Source organism: Strigops habroptila, chromosome W, assembly GCF_004027225.2.
Source record: "Strigops habroptila isolate Jane chromosome W, bStrHab1.2.pri, whole genome shotgun sequence".
Lineage (NCBI taxonomy): Eukaryota > Metazoa > Chordata > Aves > Psittaciformes > Psittacidae > Strigops > Strigops habroptila.
The window spans coordinates 20,309,440-20,327,915 of record NC_044301.2 but is presented as its reverse complement, the minus strand read 5'-3'; the positions used below and the strand labels follow the sequence as shown (position 1 = coordinate 20,327,915).

Genomic DNA, 18,476 nt, shown 5'->3' with positions numbered 1-18,476 from the left:
AACTAGCCAAAGGGGTATTCCATACCACAGAAGGTCATGCCCAGTATATAAACTGGGGGGAGTTACCTGGAAGGCCCAGATCACTGCTCGGGTCGGGCTGGGTATTGGTCGGCGGCTGGTGAGCAATTGTATCCTCTCCCCTTGTTATTTCCCTCATCATTATTATTATTGGTGGTAGCAGTAGTGGTTTTGTATTATACCTTAGTTACTGGACTGCTCTTATCTCAACCCGAGGGAGTTACATTCTTCTGATTCTCCTCCCCATCCCTCCAGGAGCGGCGGGAAGAAGAAGGGGGGGAGTGAGCGAGCGGCTGCGTGGTTCTGAGTTACCGGCTGGGCTCAAACCACGACAGTTCTTTGTGGTGCCCAGCGTGGGGCACGAAAGGTTGAGATAACGACAGATCTGACCAGAGTGTGTCTAATCATATTTGTGATAAGCATTCGTTGTTACTACTCGTCACAATGTTGATTTATTGGCTCTCAGAGTTGTTGCGCTCCATCTCAGAGTTTCAGCATGTCGTACCTTACTTACAGCCAGTATTTGCTGTTTTAGTGTTTATCAGCTGGGGGGCCTGGGCTAAGGTTCTTGTTTCACTGTACTTCATGGTAATGACTTGTAATACAATAGACTCATTGATCATGAAACTGGTCTGGTTTGCGCTTCCAATGTGGCCATCACCGCTATACTTTGGGAGGTATATAAAGAAATTTTTTAGCAATTACGTATCTTATTTTTTCTCGTTGGGGGGTCAACCTATGAAGGAGGCATTCCCTTACACCCCCTGCTCCCCCACCAGCCTATTTGCAACAGCATTTGAGAGTTCTGAAGGTTTTGGATGGCCTTTGAATACCCTTGAGACCTGCCTGCTGATTGTGCTGGGGATCAGCATGTTGGCACACATACGGAGTGTGTTTTACCCACGGCCATCCCGCCCTGGGAACACCCTATTTCATCTGATCTTGAAAGTTAAGCAATATCAGGTTCAAATCTGGTCTAGGATTAGATGACAATATAGGAGGACCACCAAGAGATTTTCCCTGAGGCTGGACAGTCATGAGTGGCAGGGTGTGTGGGATAGTATGGGCAAGTATCTAGGCCAGTGGGCCCCTCCAGTGCTTTGGAACTTCACCCCTGAACAAGTGCAACATCCGGAAAAACTACTAAAAAACATTTAAACGAGGTGTGCTGTCGTCCTGGTTATACCAGAGAGGGACAAATCATGGCAACGTGCTGGGGCTTGGCCTACGCCTACAGAGCCCTGCTCAACACTAACCTTCAAAGGGACAAAAATGTCTCTGGATCTGATGGCAAAGCAACAGACAACGCACCTACGCCAACTACAAGCACAGCAGCTACTCAAACCCTGGCAACAGACACTGCAGACACTCCAACCCTAGTGGCAGACACTGCAGCCACTCCAATCACAGTGAAAAACACTGCAGCTAAACCAAATGGCCAATTTCTGACAATATCTATTGCCCCTGTAAGCAAAAGCAAACGAGAGGCACAAAGAGCAACCCCTGCAGTGAAGAAAGATGAAGTCCCAATGCCATTAATACACGGAACAGGATCTGAACAAGAGTTACTACTACATGGATCAGAGGAAGAGGAAGAAGAAGAAGAGGTGACTTCTCGACCCCAGACCTCAACCGAGCTGCGGAATATGCGAAAAGATATCACCCGTCTTCCAGGGGAGCACATTGTTACCTGGTTGCTACGATGCTGGGACAATGGGGCCGACGGCCAGGAGCTAGAAGGTAGGGAAGCCAAGCATCTGGGATCACTTGCTAGGGAAGGAGGAATTGACAAAGCGATTGCAAGAGAGAAGCGAGTCCTCAGCCTTTGGAGGTGGCTCCTGGCAGCTGTGAAGGAAAGGTTTCCCTACAAAGACGATATTATGAGTCGCTCAGCCAACTGGACCACGATAGAGAAAGGCATCCAGTCCCTGAGGGAATCAGCCATTTTAGAGATGATCTATCATAGGCCGGATGCCAGGAACACATCCGTAGATCCAGATGAAGTCGAATGTACACGACCCATGTGGTGGAAACTTACACGGAGTGCACCATCATCATACGCCCACTCATTGGCATCAATGACCTGGAATGACGGAGCATGACCAGCAGTGGATTACCTGATTCGTCAACCCCGAGAGTTCGAAGACAATCTCACCCCTTCCATCATTTCAGCTGTGGAAAAACTGTCCCAGGAGTTCAAACAATTGAGAGACGATTTATCCAACCTATCCAGCTCCCCACGCGTATCAACCCATGTCTCAACTATTAACAGAAGGCGCCCTACTGCTCAAGAAAGAAAATATAGGAGGTACATGCCACGGGCCACCCTATGGTTTTACCTGTGGGATCACGGAGAAGACATGAGAAAATGGGATGGAAAACCTACCTCAGTTCTGGAGCAACGGGTACGTGAACTGAAGAGGAGAACAATGGTCAAGGATGATCCTCCCATGAAAGCTGCTGCTCCAGTCTCTGGTGAACAGTTTCCCAGATGGAGTGGAAGAGCTGATTTAACTCTACCTCCTGTGATAAGGAATACTAATCCCTTTCTACAAGACATAAGTGGAGAATTTTATGATCACTATTAGAGGGGCCCTGCCTCCAGCCAGGTGGAGGAGAAGGATAATCGGGTTTACTGGACTGTGTGGATCAGACGGCCTGGCACATCAGTCCCACAGAAGTATAAGGCTCTAGTAGATACCGGTGCACAGCACAACCTGATGCCATCAAAGTATCAAGGGGTGGAACCCATTTATATTTCTGGAGTGACAGGAGGATCCCAAGAGTTAACTGTACTGGAGGCTCCATGCATCCTTGGCATAGACTATCTCAGGAGAGGGTACTTCAAAGACCCAAAAGGGTATCGATGGGCTTTTGGTATCGCTGCCTTTGAAACAGAGGAAATTAAGCAGCTGTCCACCTTGCCCGGTCTCTTAGAGGATCCTTCTGTTGTGGGGTTGCTGAAGGTCAAAGAACAACAAGTGCCAATTGCGACCACAACAGTGCACTGGTGGCATTATCGCACCAACCGAGACTCCTTGATTCCCATCCATAAGCTGATCCGCAGACTGGAGAGCCAAGGAGTGATCAGCAGGACCCGCTCACCCTTTAATAGCCCCATATGGCCAGTGCAAAAGTGTAATGGAGAGTGGAGACTAACAGTAGACTATCGTGACCTGAACGAAGTCACACCACCATTGAGTGCTGCCATACCGGACATGCTAGAACTTCAGTATGAGCTGGAGTCAAAGGCAGCCAAGGGGGATGCCATAATTGATATTGCCAATGCATTTTTCTCAATCCCTTTGGCAGCAGAATGCAGGCCACAGTTTGCTTTCACTTGGAGGGGCATCCAGTACACTTGGAACCGACTGCCCCAGGGGTGGAAACACAGCCCTACCATCTGCCATGGAGTGATCCAGACTGCACTGGAACAGGGGCAAGCTCCAGAACACCTGCAATACATTGATGACATCATCGTGTGGGGTGATACAGCGGAAGAAGGTTTTGAGAAAGGGAAGAAGATAATCCAAATCCTGCTCAAGGCTAGTTTTGCCATAAGACGGAGTAAGGTCAAGGGACCTGCACAGGAGATTCAGTTTTTGGGAATAAAATGGCAGGATGGAACTTGTCAGATTCCCACAGATGTGATCAACAAGCTAACAGCAATGTCTCCACCAACTAACAAGAAAGAAACACAAGCTTTCTTAGGTGTTGTGGGGTTCTGGAGAATGCACATCCCAAATTACAGTTTGATTGTAAGCCCTCTCTATCACATGACGCGGAAGAAGAATGATTTCAAATGGGGCCCTGAGCAACAACAAGCCTTTGAACAAATTAAACGAGAAATAGTTCATGCAGCAGCCCTTGGACCAGTCCGGGCCGGGCCAGATGTGAAAAATGTGCTCTATACCACAGCTGGGGAGAATGGCCCTACCTGGAGCCTCTGGCAGAAAGCTCCAGGGGAGACTCGAGGTCGACCCCTTGGCTTTTGGAGTCGGGCATATAAAGGATCCGAGGCCAGCTATACTCCCACTGAAAAAGAGATACTGGCAGCCTATGAAGGGGTTCCAGTGGCTTCAGAAGTGATTGGCACTGAAGCGCAGCTCCTCCTGGCACCCCGGTTGCCTGTGCTGGGCTGGATGTTCAAAGGCAGGGTCTCCTCTACACATCATGCAACTGATGCTACATGGAGTAAGTGGGCCACACTAATTACACAACGAGCTCGAATAGGAAATCCCAGTCATCCAGGAATTCTAGAAGTCATCATGGACTGGCCAGAGGGCAAAGATTTTGGGATGTCACCAGAAGAGGAGGTGATGCGTGCTGAAGAGGCCCCACCATATAATGAACTGTCAGAGAGTGAAAAGCAATATGCCTTGTTTACTGATGGGTCCTGCTGTATTGTGGGAAAAGCATCAGATATGGAAAGCAGCTGTGTGGAGACCCCTATGGCAAGCTGCAGAAACTGCTGAAAGAGAGGGTGAAGAGTGCCATTTTGCAGAGGTGAAAGCCATCCAGCTGGCCTTGGACATTGCTGAATGAGAAAAATGGCCAGTACTTTATCTCTCTACTGACTCATGGATGGTGGCAAATGCCCTGTGGGGGTGGTTGCAGCAATGGAAGCAGAGCAACTGGCAACACAGAAGTAAACCCATCTGGGCTGCTGCACTGTGGCAAGATATCGCTGCTCGGGTGCAGAACCTGGTGGTGAAGGTATGCCACGTAGATGCTCATGTACCCAAGAGTTGGGCCACTGAGGAACACCAGAACAACCAGCAAGTGGATAAAGCTGCTAAGATTGAAGTGGCTCAGATGGACTTAGATTGGCAACATAAGGGTGAATTATTTTTAGCCCGGTGGGCCCATGACGCCTCAGGCCATCAAGGCAGAGATGCAACATATAGATGGACTTGTGATCGAGGGCTGTGGACTGAACAATGGACACACTTGCCCAGGTTATTCACGAATGTGAAACGTGCTGCAATTAAGCAAGCCAAGTGGTTAAAGCCTCTCTGGTATGGAGGACGATGGCTGAAGTACAAGTATGGGGAGGCCTGGCAGATTGACTATATCACACTCCCACCAACCCGCCAAGGCAAGCGCTATGTGCTTACCATGGTGGAAGCAACCACCGGATGGCTGGAAGCATACGCTGTGCCACATGCCGCTGCCCGGAATACTGTCCTGGGCCTTGAGAAACAAGTCTTGTGGTGACACAGCACCCCAGAGAGAACTGAGTCAGACAATGGGACTCATTTCCAGATCAACCTTATAGACACTTGGGCCAAAGAGCATGGCATTGAGTGGGTATATCACATCCCCTATCATGCACCAGCCTCTGGGAAAATCGAACGGTACAATGGGCTGTTAAAAACTACCCTGAGAGCAATGGGTGGTAGGACTTTCAAACAGTGGGATACACATTTAGCAAAAGCCACCTGGTTGGTCAACAGTAGGGGATCTGCCAACAGGGCTGGCCCAGCCCAATCAGAACTTTTACGTACTGTAGAGGGGGGTAAAGTTCCTCTGGTGCACATAAAGAATTTGTTGGGGAAGACAGTCTGGGTTATTTCTGCTTCAGGTAAAGGCAAACCCACTCGTGGGGTTGCTTTTGCTCAGGGACCTGGATATGCTTGGTGGGTAATGCGGGAAGTTGGGGAAGTCCAATGTGTACCTCAAAGGGATTTGATTTTGGGGGAAAACAGCCAATGAACTCAATTGTATGCTGTTGCCTGCTATATAACACTGTCGTGGTTTGGATTATCCTCCTCCCTTTCTCAAAATCTTCTTCCACTGTATCACCCTACACGATGATGTCATCAATGTATTGAATTACTCCGTCATTCCAGGTCATTGATGCCAATGTGTAGGCATATGATGATGGCGCACTTCGTGTAAGTTTCCACCACATGGGTCGTGTACATTCGACTTCATCTGGATCTACGGATGTGTTCCTGGCATCCGGCCTATGATAGATCATCTCTATAATGGCTGATTCCCTCAGGGACTGGATGCCTTTCTCTATCGTGGTCCAGTTGGCTGAGCGACTCGTAATATCGTCTTTGTAGGGAAAAATTTCCTTCACAGCTGCCAGGAGCCGCCTCCAAAGGCTGAGGACTCGCTTCTCTCTTGCAATCGCTTTGTCATTTCCTCCTTCCCTAGCAAGTGATCCCAGATGCTTGGCTTCCCTACCTTCTAGTTCGTGACCATCAGCCCCATTGTCCCAGCATCGGAGCAACCAGGTGACAATGTGCTCCCCTGGAAGACGGGTGAAATCTTTTCGCATATTCCGCAGCTCGGTTGAGGTAAGGGGTCGAGAAGTCACCTCTTCTTCTTCTTCCTCTTCCTCTGATCCACATAGTAGTAACTCTTGTTCAGATCCTGTTCCGTGTATTAATGGCATTGGGACTTCATCTTTCTTCACTGCAGGGGTTGCTCTTTGTGCCTCTCGTTTGCTTTTGTTTACAGGGGCAATAGATATTGTCAGAAATTGGCCATTTGGTTTAGCTGCAGTGTTTGTCACTGTGGTTGGAGTGGCTGCAGTGTCTTTTGCCGGGCTTTGAGTAGCTGCTGTGCTTGTAGTTGGCGTAGGTGCGTTGTCTGTTGCTTTGCCATCAGATCCAGAGACATTTTTGTCCCTTTGAAGGTTAGTGTTGAGCAGGGCTCTGTAGGCGTAGGCCAAGCCCCAGCACGTTGCCATGATTTGTCCCTCTCTGGTATAACCAGGACGACAGCACACCTCGTTTAAGTGTTTTAGTAGTTTTTCTGGATGTTGCACTTGTTCAGGGGTGAAGTTCCAAAGCACTGGAGGGGCCCACTGGCCTAGATACTTGCCCATACTATCCCACACACCCTGCCACTCATGACTGTCCAGCCTCAGGGAAAATCTCTTGGTGGTCCTCCTATATTGTCATCTAACCCTAGACCAGATTTGAACCTGATACTGCTTAACTTTCAAGATCAGGTGAAATAGGGTGTTCCCAGGGCGGGATGGCCGTGGGTAAAACACACTCCGTATGTGTGCCAACATGCTGATCCCCAGCACAATCAGCAGGCAGGTCTCAAGGGTATTCAAAGGCCATCCAAAACCTTCAGAACTCTCAAATGCTGTTGCAAATAGGCTGGTGGGGGAGCAGGGGGTGTAAGGGAATGCCTCCTTCATAGGTTGACCCCCCAACGAGAAAAAATAAGATACGTAATTGCTAAAAAATTTCTTTATATACCTCCCAAAGTATAGCGGTGATGGCCACATTGGAAGCGCAAACCAGACCAGTTTCATGATCAATGAGTCTATTGTATTACAAGTCATTACCATGAAGTACAGTGAAACAAGAACCTTAGCCCAGGCCCCCCAGCTGATAAACACTAAAACAGCAAATACTGGCTGTAAGTAAGGTACGACATGCTGAAACTCTGAGATGGAGCACAACAACTCTGAGAGCCAATAAATCAACATTGTGACGAGTAGTAACAACGAATACTTATCACAAATATGATTAGACACACTCTGGTCAGATCTGTCGTTATCTCAACCCTTCGTGCCCCACGCTGGGCACCACAAAGAACTGTCGTGGTTTGAGCCCAGCCGGTAACTCAGAACCACGCAGCCGCTCGCTCACTCCCCCCCTTCTTCCTCCCGCCGCTCCTGGAGGGATGGGGAGGAGAATCGGAAGAATGTAACTCCCTCGGGTTGAGATAAGAGCAGTCCCGCAACTAAGGTATAATACAAAACCACTACTGCTACCACCAATGATAATAATGATTAGTGAAATAACAAGGGGAGAGGATACAATTGCTCACCACCCACCAACCGATACCCAGCCCGACCCGAGCAGTGATCTGGGCCTTCCGGGTAACTCCCCCCAGTTTAGATACTGGGCATGACGTGCCATGATGTGGATTAGCCCTTTGGCTAGTTTGGGTCAGGTGTCCTGTCTCTGCTTCCTTCCGGCTTCCCCTCCTCCCTGGCAAAGCATGAGACTGAGAATGTCCTTGGTCAGAGTAAACATTACTTAGCAAGAACTAAAAACATCGGTGTTATCAGCGTTTTTCCCAGGCTGAAAGTTAAAAAACACAGCACTGCACCAGCTACTAAGAAGGAAGAAAATGACTGCTATAGCTCAACCCAGGACAAACATTTTTGTAGCCCACTTGCTAGATATCCTCTGGTCACCAGCAACTGACCCTGACTTCCCTCCGATCATCACCCCAACAAAGAATGAATTTTGAGGAAACCAGACGAGCTCAGCAGTGACCAGACGAGTTTGGCGGTGTCATCAGCAGGCAACAACCCAACACTACACACCGTCCCTCCTGCCCTGAAAGACTATTACAAGAGATGGAGCCTGACATCATGGACTGGATGAATTCAGCAACTTTATAGGGATTGGTCCATGGACTAATGTCCTGGGTTCAGCTACGGCAGTCATTTTTTCTCCTTCTTAGTAGCTGGTGCAGTGCTGTGTTTTTGACTTGCAGCTTGGGAATAACGCTGATAACACCGCTATTTTTAGTGCTTGCTAAGTAATATTTACTCTCGACCAAGGACTTTCTCAGTCTCATGCTCTGCCAGGGAGGAGGGGAAGCCAGGAGGAAGCAGAGACAGGACACCTGACCCAAACTGGCCAAAGGGGTATTCCATACCGCAGCACGTCATGACCAGTATAGAAACTGGGGGGAGTTACCTGGAAGGCCCAGATCGCTGCTCGGCTCGGGCCGGGTATCGGTCGGCGGGTGGTGAGCAATTGTATCCTCTCCCCTTGTTATTTCCCTTATCGTTATTATCATTGGTGGTAGCAGTAGTGGTTTTGTATTATACCTTAGTTACTGGACTGCTCTTATCTCAACCCGTGGGAGTTACATTCTTTCGATTCTCCTCCCCATCCTTCCGGGAGGGGGGGTGAGGAAGAAGCGGGGGGGGCAGGAGTGAGCGAGCGGCTGTGTGGTTCGGAGTTACTGGCTGGGTTTAAACCACAACAAACCACCTCGTTGTTTTTCATGTGCCTTAGCATGCTTTCCAGGATAATCTGCTCCAAGATTTTGCCAGGCACAGAGGTGAGAATGACTTGTCTCACTGAATATTTAGGTTTTTCTTTTGGTAGAGCTGTGTTTTTATTAGGGATTAATGCCATTTGGAAGGCATCTCTTTTTGCAATCCTCCTTGCTGTTCTGTCTGCTAATTTGTTTCCTGTAATTTCTTTTGCATTTCCTGACTGATGTGCTTTACAGTGCACGATTGCCACCTTAATTGGCTTCTGGACTGCTTATATTAATTTTAAGATTTCTTTTTGTATTTAATACTTGTTCCCTGGGAGGATAATAGTCCCCTTTTCTTTCACAGGACTCCATGAACATGTACCACCCGTATTATGGATCAGTCCAAATATTCACTTTCTTTCCTTCACTCAGTTCTAATGCTCTCATCAAGGCTATCAGTTCTGCTTTTTGAGGTGAAGTAGTGCAAGGTAAAGACTTTGCTTCTATAACCAAATTCTCAGTAGTCACCACATATCCTGCATATCGAATTCAGTCCTCCACAAAACTGCTACCATCCATATATAATTCCCAAACAGGATCATCCAGTGGTCTATCCTTTAAGTCTTCTCAACTGGAATAGACATGTTCAATGGTCACCAAACAGTCATGTTCTAATTGTCCTTCTACCTGCACGGAGTTCAAAAAGACTGCAGGGTTAATCAGGTTAGTTGTTACTTGAAAAGGTTCTTTCCAGCATTCTTGAAGGGGTTCAGAAGTCCATGTCTTCACGTAGGCATAATCTCCCTGTTGGAAATCATGTACTGGGTTCTCCAAAGATAGGGGCCTGTTCCAAGCAACCACACTCTGAAGTGCAGTTAAAGTTTTTCCTAGGGAAAGTAGAGCATGAGACTGAAAAGTCCTTGATCAGAGTAAGCATAACTTAGCAACAACTAAAACATCGGTGTGTTATTGGCATTGTTCTCAGACTAAAGCCAAAACAGAGCATTGCACCACATACTAGGAAGGAGAAAAATAACTGTTACAGCTGAACCCAGGATAGTATCCACTCCTTATTCCACACCATTCACGCCATGCTCAGGTCCCACATTTTTCAATATACCATTGCTTCTTGAGTCTTGATACATATATATACAAAAACATAGAGAGACAGATATCATTCCTTAGTCCATGGACCATCCTTATAAAGTTCACTGAGTTCATTGAGTCCATGATGTCGGGCTTCATCTGTCGTAACAGTCTGTCCTGGGTTCAGCAGTAGCAGTCATTTTTCTCCTTCTTAGTAGCTGGTGCAGTGCTGTGATTTCGACTGTCAGCCTGGGAACAGTGCTGATAACACACCAATGTTTTTAGTTCTTGCTAGGTAATGTTTACTCCAATCAAGGACTTTCTCAGCCTCATGCTCTGCCAGGAAGGAGGGGAAGCCAGGAGGAAGCAGAGACAGGACACCTGACCCAAAGCAGCCAAAGGGGTATTCCATACCACAGCATGTCATGCCCAGTATAGAAACTGGGGGGAGTTACCTGGAAGGCCCAGATCACTGCTCAGGTTGGACTGGGTATCGGTTGGCAGGTGGTGAGCAATTGTATTCTCTCCCCTTGTTATTTCCCTTATCATTATTATTATTGGTGGTAGCAGTAGTAGTTTTGTATTATACCTTAGTTACCAGACAGTTCTTATCTCAACTCGTGGGTTTTACATTCTTTTGATTCTCCTTCCCATCCCTCCGGGAGCAGGGGAAAGAAGAAGTGGGGGAGTGAGCGAGCGGCTTCAGCCATTGTTCTCCTTACCAGAGAGGCTTTAACTGCTTGGCTTGCTTAATTGCAGCACGTTTAACATTCCTGAATAACCTCGGCAATATTGTCCATGATCAAGTCCACACTCCTCAATCACAAGGCATATTGCTTCTCGGTTTCTGACAGCTTATTATATGGTGGGGCTTCTTCAGCACGCATCGCCTCCTCCTCTGGTGACATCCCAAAATCTTTGCCCTCTGGCCAGTCCATGATGACTTCTAGAATTCCTGGACAACTGGGATTTCCTATTCGAGCTTGTTGTGTAATTAATGAGGCCTACTTACTTCATGTAGCATCAGTTGCATGATGGGTAGAGGAGACCCGCCTTTGGACACCCAGTCCAGTCACCAGCAACTGGGGTGCCAGAAGCTGTGCTTCAGTTCCAATCACTTCTGAAGCAGCTCGAACCCCTTCATAGGCTGCCAGTATCTCTTTTTCAGTGGGAGTATACCTGGCCTCAGATCCTCTGTATCCCCAATTCTAAAAGCTGGGGGGTCGACCTCGAATCTCCCCTGGAGCTTTCTGCCAGAGGCTCCAGGTAGGACCATTCTCCCTGGCTGCGGTGCTGTTTTTCACCAGGAGGTATTGGTTGGTCCATTATGATCCCAGAAAGGCATTCAGACTCTGTAAAGTATAATTAAAAAAGCTAATTATTAAACACTATAAAGAAGGAGAGAATAGTATAGACAATCTTGCATCCCTTTAGATGCTGGGAACCTCAAGTTGTGCAGGATCAAATAGGCCTCCAATCAGGGCTCAACAAATCATGCACATCCCATCCATGGCAGGTTTACCCCATTGTGGTCATTCAAGACTTTCTTACAAGGAAACGACTCTTTTTATCATTTCTACTGTTAAATAGAAAGCATGTTCACATGAGAACTTCTTCCTGCACTTTTAGATAAAAGCAAGGACACACAGGTGGCATAATCACTGGTACCAAGTGCGAGCTGCCTGCAGACTGTTCTGGTACAATGAGCTGGCTGAGTTTATGCTGAGGTCGAGGACTTTGAACAGCAGAACACAAGCCTGAAGGCCAAGCTGTATGTGCAGTATGGTAGATCAGAGGCTTAGGCCTACTCAGGTGCTGTGGTTTAAACCTGGTAGACAGTTAAGCATCACACACCTGCTTGCTCACTCTCCCCACAGTGGGATGGGGCAGGGGATAATTGTAAGGGTAAAAGTGTAAAAACTCGTGGGTTGAAATCAAGACAGTTTAATAAGAAATAAAAAGAACACCGCCCGCCCCAATAAAACCAAAACCAAGAAAAATAAGTGATGCAAAAAAACCCCATTTGCTCACCGCCAGCTGACTGATGCCCAGCCTGTACCCAAGCAATGGCAGCCCCAACAAAACTCCCCCCCCCCCCCCCCCCCAGTTTTTATTGCTGAGCGTGATGTCATATGGCATGGAATATCCTGTGGGTCAGTTGGGGTCAGCTGTCCCAGCTGTGTCCCCTCCCAACTTCTCATGCACCCTTGGCCTACTTGCTGACAGGGCAGTATGACAATCAAAAAAGGCCTTGATGTCTTGAAGCATTGTTCAACAATAACTAAAACATCAGTGTGTTATCAACACTGTTTTCATCACAAATCAAAAACATAGCACCATACAAGCTACTATTAAGAACTATTACTATTAACTCTAGCCCAGCTAAAACCAGTACACCAGGTTACTTGTTATGTGAATGACTAACAAACAACATTTTTTCAGTAAGGATCACTACAGGGGTCATCTTTGATTTTTTCTTCTGAAGCTGTTTTACTTCATAAAAATAACTGAATATTTACTGGAGTAGAACTTAAATCTGATATTCCCGCAGTCAGTGTGAACATTCTAATCAGCAGAATTTAATTTTGATCTTGCACTTTATCTCTCTGGAGCAATGAATGTTAAATGACATATAAAGTTGAACTCCAACTCTGAAACTCAACCCCATGTATTCAGTAACTAGAAGATATACAGTGAGAGTACTTAAGACATATTTCACTTGCATTTGGAGAAGAGAGTCCCCTATTTCAACTCTAAATCATGCCTCACAAGAATTTAAAAACAGTTTAATACCTGGATGACTGCATACAATGGACATAGAGTCAAAAGTTTTGATATGTTGGGGAACATGGACTGTGCCTTGCAGGTATGACAGAGAGAATTCTCTTATGTGTGAGTACCTGGCTAAATATCTGAAAATTAGCTATGTAATCTGAGCACCCCTCAGCACAAAGCTGAGATGAGCGGGGCTCGCGCATGCGTTTACAGTACCTCTAGTGAAGTATCTGTGTGAACGCGGACACCACCTCGGCTCACTGGTGTCACGACTGGGACCAGGCCCAGGCCCCACAGCAGTGCCGGGCCGTCATGCCCCTTGACAATCGTTGCCAGGCAGCAAACACACAAATGCGCGCGGCAGAGGTGGGGAGCGCCTCCTTCTTCGCTGAACACCACGTCTATAAAACTATGGAGGCTCACCCGGAAACGCTTCTATGAGGGCGGTACTAGGCGCCGTGGTTGCTCTCGGGTGTGTAGTGCGCTTCCTCGGTTAGGTTTCTTCATTGTTATCGGTTGGTGCCGCAGGCATCTTCCTTCGGGTTCTGTATCTGCTGGTCTCCAACGCGGGGCTGCCTTCTTTCTGCCCTGCTCACTCTCGGTTACCGTTAGTCCATTTTGCACGCTGAGTGATGCTGTTACAGGGCTCCGGAACCGTGGGACTGTGGGGGTGGCTGACGCTGCTGCTGCTGGTGGCCTGCGCTGCACGGGCCTCTGAGATCACTTTCGAGCTGCCTGACAACGCCAGGCAATGTTTCTACGAGGAGATTATCCAGGGCACTAAGTGCACTCTCGAGTTTCAGGTACTTCTCGCTTCCCTCGGCCCCCAGGGAATCTCTTGTTTTTTCATTTTACCGTTAACATTAGGGTTTTAATAACTTAATACCTATATAAATTGGAGGGCACTCATATTATGCAGACTATCATCTGAAGTGTTGCTTCTGGTGCTTGGCACTTCTGAATAAAAATTTACAACATTATAAGTTTGAATAGATATTTAAATATTTCAAATAAAATGTCTACTATTTTAGAAAGATTCTGTATGCATATAAAAGGGCTATGCCTTTGGATAGAAGTCTCTTCGTCCTTCAGGATGCTTTATCTTAAAGGCAAGAAGTTTGGAACAAGGATTAAATTTAACTACTAGCCTCAGAGTCATCAGAATAGTAAGCTATGAATACCTAAACTGCCAGTTGCTCTCGCTGTGGAGGTAGGATAGCTAGTCTGATTCTACAGAACAATGTGCTATGTATAGATATCCTGGGTTCAGCTGTAACAGTTATTTTTCTCCTTAGTAGCTGGTGCAGTGCTGTGTTTTTGACTGTAGTCTGACAACAATGCTGATAACGCACCAGTGTTTTAGTTGTTGTTAAGTAATGCTTACCCCGATCAAGGACTTTTCAGTCTCATGCTCTGCCAGTGAGGAGGGGCACGGGAAGCCAGGAGGAAGCAGAGACAGGACACCTGACCCAAACTAGCCAAAGGGGTATTCTATCCCACAGCATGTCATACCCAGTATAGAAACTGGGGGGAGTCACCCAGGAGGCCCAGATCGCTGCTTGGGTCAGGCTGGGCATCGTTCGGTGGGTGGTGAGCAATTGTATTGGGCATCACTTGTATTTATTGGTTTTTTTCCCTTTCCCCTTTTAGTTTTATATTCTTTCCCCTTGTTATTTCCTTTATCATTATTATTATTGGTGGTAGCAGTAGTGGTTTTGTATTATACCTTAGTTATTGGATTGTTCTTATCTCAACCCGTGGGAGTTACATTCTTTCGATTCTCTTCCCCATCCCTCCAGGAGCAGGGGGGAAGAAGGGGGGGAGCGAGCGAGCAGCTGTGTGGTTTTGAGTTACCGGCTGAGCTTAAACTATAACAATAAACCAACAGTAAACAAAAGCTGGAAATACTTGAGACAATCATATGAAATTTTGAGTTGCTTGTAGGAATAATCAGAATGTGCTGGTTTTGGAAAAAATACTGTCATTAATTGTGCAGGAGTGAGGCAGCAGAATCTCTAGAACATTGCTCTGTTGACATGCACATATGAAAACGAGCCAGGCTGTAATACCTGTTCTACTGGACATATGCCATTCTTGCAACATAAAGCAGCTCGACCTAATAGGCTAGTTAGACAGTTTAGGCCATACACATAGGAGCTGTTTTTTTGCATTTTGGCAATCTCAACTTGCTGAATAAATTGTGTGTCTGGGCTTACGGATATAGTAAATTACTGATTTATTAAAGTAATGTCTTTGCCCCATCAAATTTCATCTAGTCTAACCTTTGTTATAGTACCAGTATCTTAAAATGAAGTAACTAAAACTTTCTTCGTAAACTGTTAGAAGTCATAGTTGACATTAAGATCTTTTAAATTGAGGATATGTATTTTGAATTGTTCTGTGAGTCTTCCATAAGATGAGGATTTTTGCAAATTTGTATTGAAAGATTTTTAAATTAATGCATTTCATTTTAAAACATTTGTTAGATCAAACAATTTGCAATGCTAGTTGGATGTCTGTTTTGCTCAAGACAATTTCTTGTTGTTTTCAGGTGATCACTGGAGGTCATTATGATGTTGACTGTCAGTTGGAAGGTCCTGATGGTGCAGTATTATACAAAGAGATGAAGAAACAATATGATAGTTTCACATTTATTGCATCTAGAAATGGAACATACAAATTCTGCTTCAGCAATGAGTTCTCTACTTTCACACACAAAACTGTGTACTTTGATTTCCAGGTTGGAGAAGATCCACCACTGTTTCCTAGTGAGAACAGAGCAACAGCACTTACTCAGGTAAAATATTGTCGTGTTTGACAGCAACTGTTAGGCGGAGGGTATGTTTATAAAATTCATGAGGAATTACTAACTATTTACGTGGAAATTAGGGAAAATATACAGTGGCCTAGAGTTTAAGGGAACTTTTTAATGTCATGGTTCTATATCTGTGGAAGTATGGATTTTATAAAGTGTAAAATATCAATGGATCAGGGTTTTCAAGTTCCTGCACTTTGGAGAAGCTTTGAGAACAATTTGTTGTTATATTAAAATAATTTAGAGCCTTCTTCAGAGGGGAAGACTTGAATGGTTTATCTCTTATGTAACTGGGAAAAGAATTCTAGCGAAATAAAAAAAAAAACCACAACAAAATCAGTCATACTTAACTGGTTTCTAGATATGTCATAAGAAACTTAAGTGGCAAAGCAGTATTCTTACTCGAGAATTATTTTCCTAACGTTCCCTTCTTTCTTCAGAATTTTAGTAATACACCACTTCTGCCCAAACTAAATCAGCCAACTTAACCTGGAACAGAAACCACGAATTCTCACTAACATTCTGTCATGGTTTAAGCCCAGCTGGTAACTCAGAACCATGCAACCTCTTGCTCACTCCCCCACTTCTTCTCTCCCTGCACCCGGAGGGATGGGGAGGAGAATCGAAAGAATGTAACTCCCACGGGTTGAGATAAGAACAATCCAATAACTAAGGTATAATACAAAACTACTACTGCTACCACCAATAATAATAATGATAAGGGAAATAACAAGGGGAGAGAATATAAAACTAAAAGAGGAAAGGGAAAAAACCAATAAACACAAGTGATGCCCAATACAATTAATCACCACCTGCCGACCGATACCCAGCTCGACCCGAGCAGTGATCTGGGCCTTCCGGGTAACTCCCCCCGGTTTCTATACTGGGCATGACGTGCTGTGGTATGGAATACCCCTTTGGCTATTGGGGTCAGGTGTCCTGTCTCTGCTTCTTCATGGGTTCCCGTGCCCCTCCTCACTGGCAGAGCATGAGACTGAAAAGTTCTTCATCGGGGTAAGCATTACTTAACAACAACTAAAACACTGGTGTGTTATCAGCATTGTTGTCAGACTAAAGTCAAAAACACAGCACTGCACCAGCTACAAAAAGGGAGAAAACTGTTACAACTGAACCCAGGACACATTCCTACACTATAGTGTACTGTTACCAAACTTCAATTTAAACAACCATTTTAAAATCTTGGACATGACCACTGTTTTACTAGTTTGAACACAATGCCACTTCCCAAATACCATCTTGCTCACTTGAATTTGCTCCATGTAAGTTTGCAGTGGCTGAAGATTTGTAGCGAGTAGGTGACTTACTGCAAATTCAGTTATAATTTCTTATTTTGCCAACCGTATCCTGTGCTGCATCAAAAGAAGCGTGACCAGCAGGTCGAAGGAGGTGATCCTGCCCCTCTACTCTGCTCTCGTGAGACCCCACTTGGAGTATTGTGTACAGTTCTGGTGTCCTCAACATAAAAAGGACATGGAGCTGTTGGAGCAAGTCCAGAGGAGGGCCACGAGGATGATAAGGGGGCTGGAGCACCTCCTGTGTGGAGACAGGCTGAGAACATCGGGGCTGTTCAGCCTGGAGAAGAGAAGGCTGCGTGGAGACCTCATAGCAGCCTTCCAGTATCTGAAGGGGGCCTATAAGGATGCTGGGGAGGGACTTTTCATTAGGGACTGTAGTGGTAGGACGAGGGGTAATGGCTTCAAATTTAAACAGGGGAAGTTTAGATTAGGTATAAGGAAGAAGTTCTTTACAGTGAGGGTGGTGAGTCACTGGAATGGGTTGCCCAAGGAAGTGGTGAATGCTCCATCCCTGGTGGTGTTCAAGGCCAGGTTGGACAGAGCCTTGAGTGACATGTTTTAGTGCAAGGTGTCCCTGCCCATGGCAGGGGGGTTGGAACTAGATGATCTTAAGGTCCTTTCCAACCCTAACTATTCTATGATTAATACGTTTGATTTATAGTATTTCAGTCTGACAGTGGACTGAGATAATCTTTCATCTGTAAAGCTATGTGAATCCTATTTCTAAATATCAAGCCATAAAACTTCACAGAACAAGCATTAGAAGGGTTTTTTAACTGAGCTATTTTTTTGCTTCTCTAGATGGAGTCTGCATGTGTTTCAATTCATGAAGCTTTAAAGTCTGTCATTGATTATCAGACTCATTTCCGGTTGAGAGAAGCACAAGGCCGCAGCAGAGCAGAGGATTTAAACACAAGAGTCACCTATTGGTCAATAGGGGAAGCAATCATTCTTCTTGTAATTAGTATTGGACAGGTATTTCTCCTCAAAAGCTTCTTCTCAGATAAAAGAATCATAACAACCCATTTTGGATCATAACTGGTAGTTATGCTTCAGGTCATTGTGCTATTTGCTTGTGAAATTACTGTTCTCCAATTAATCGAAGGTAAAAAAAGGAACTAAATATGTGAGACATCTAAATGTCTACCCCTCCTCATTGATTAAAATCAAAAAGCATACCCCAAAAATTATGAAAGGGACACCCAATTTGAAATATAAACAATGTTTTCTGATACTTGTATTAAATATCTGGCAATGACCAGCCTCTCTTTTATTTTGCTGATTTTAATCCAAATTGAGTTTGACTTTACTGATACGATTATCTATCTGTGGTATAATGCTTTAAAAGAACCCAGCAATCTAGTGTCTGATGTGAAAGACAATACTCATGAAAATTTGATTTTACTTTAATTTTCAGGCTGAATGTATTGAATTATAAACAAGCTAGTATGATGAACTGTAGTTGCAAGGTGTATTGCACTGTTTTG

General features: G+C 45.6%; 1 protein-coding gene across 1 annotated transcript; it reads left to right on the top strand.

Moving 5' to 3' along the window:
* The first annotated feature begins 12,931 nt into the window (after nt 1–12,931).
* Nucleotides 12,932–18,027, top strand: LOC115619272 (transmembrane emp24 domain-containing protein 7-like). Its single transcript, XM_030511315.1, has 4 exons — nt 12,932–12,949; nt 13,503–13,661; nt 15,410–15,655; nt 17,791–18,027. Exons 1-4 carry the CDS (start codon nt 12,932–12,934, stop codon nt 18,025–18,027), a joined length of 660 nt encoding a protein of 219 aa, XP_030367175.1.
* The last annotated feature ends 449 nt before the right edge of the window (nt 18,028–18,476 follow it).

Excerpts from the sequence above, each read along its gene's own strand:
- LOC115619272 (XM_030511315.1), top strand. Across the intron at positions 13,662-15,409 it reads AGTGCACTCTCGAGTTTCAG|GTGATCACTGGAGGTCATTA; the intron begins GTACTTCTCGCT and ends TGTTGTTTTCAG. Across the intron at positions 15,656-17,790 it reads GAGCAACAGCACTTACTCAG|ATGGAGTCTGCATGTGTTTC; the intron begins GTAAAATATTGT and ends TTGCTTCTCTAG.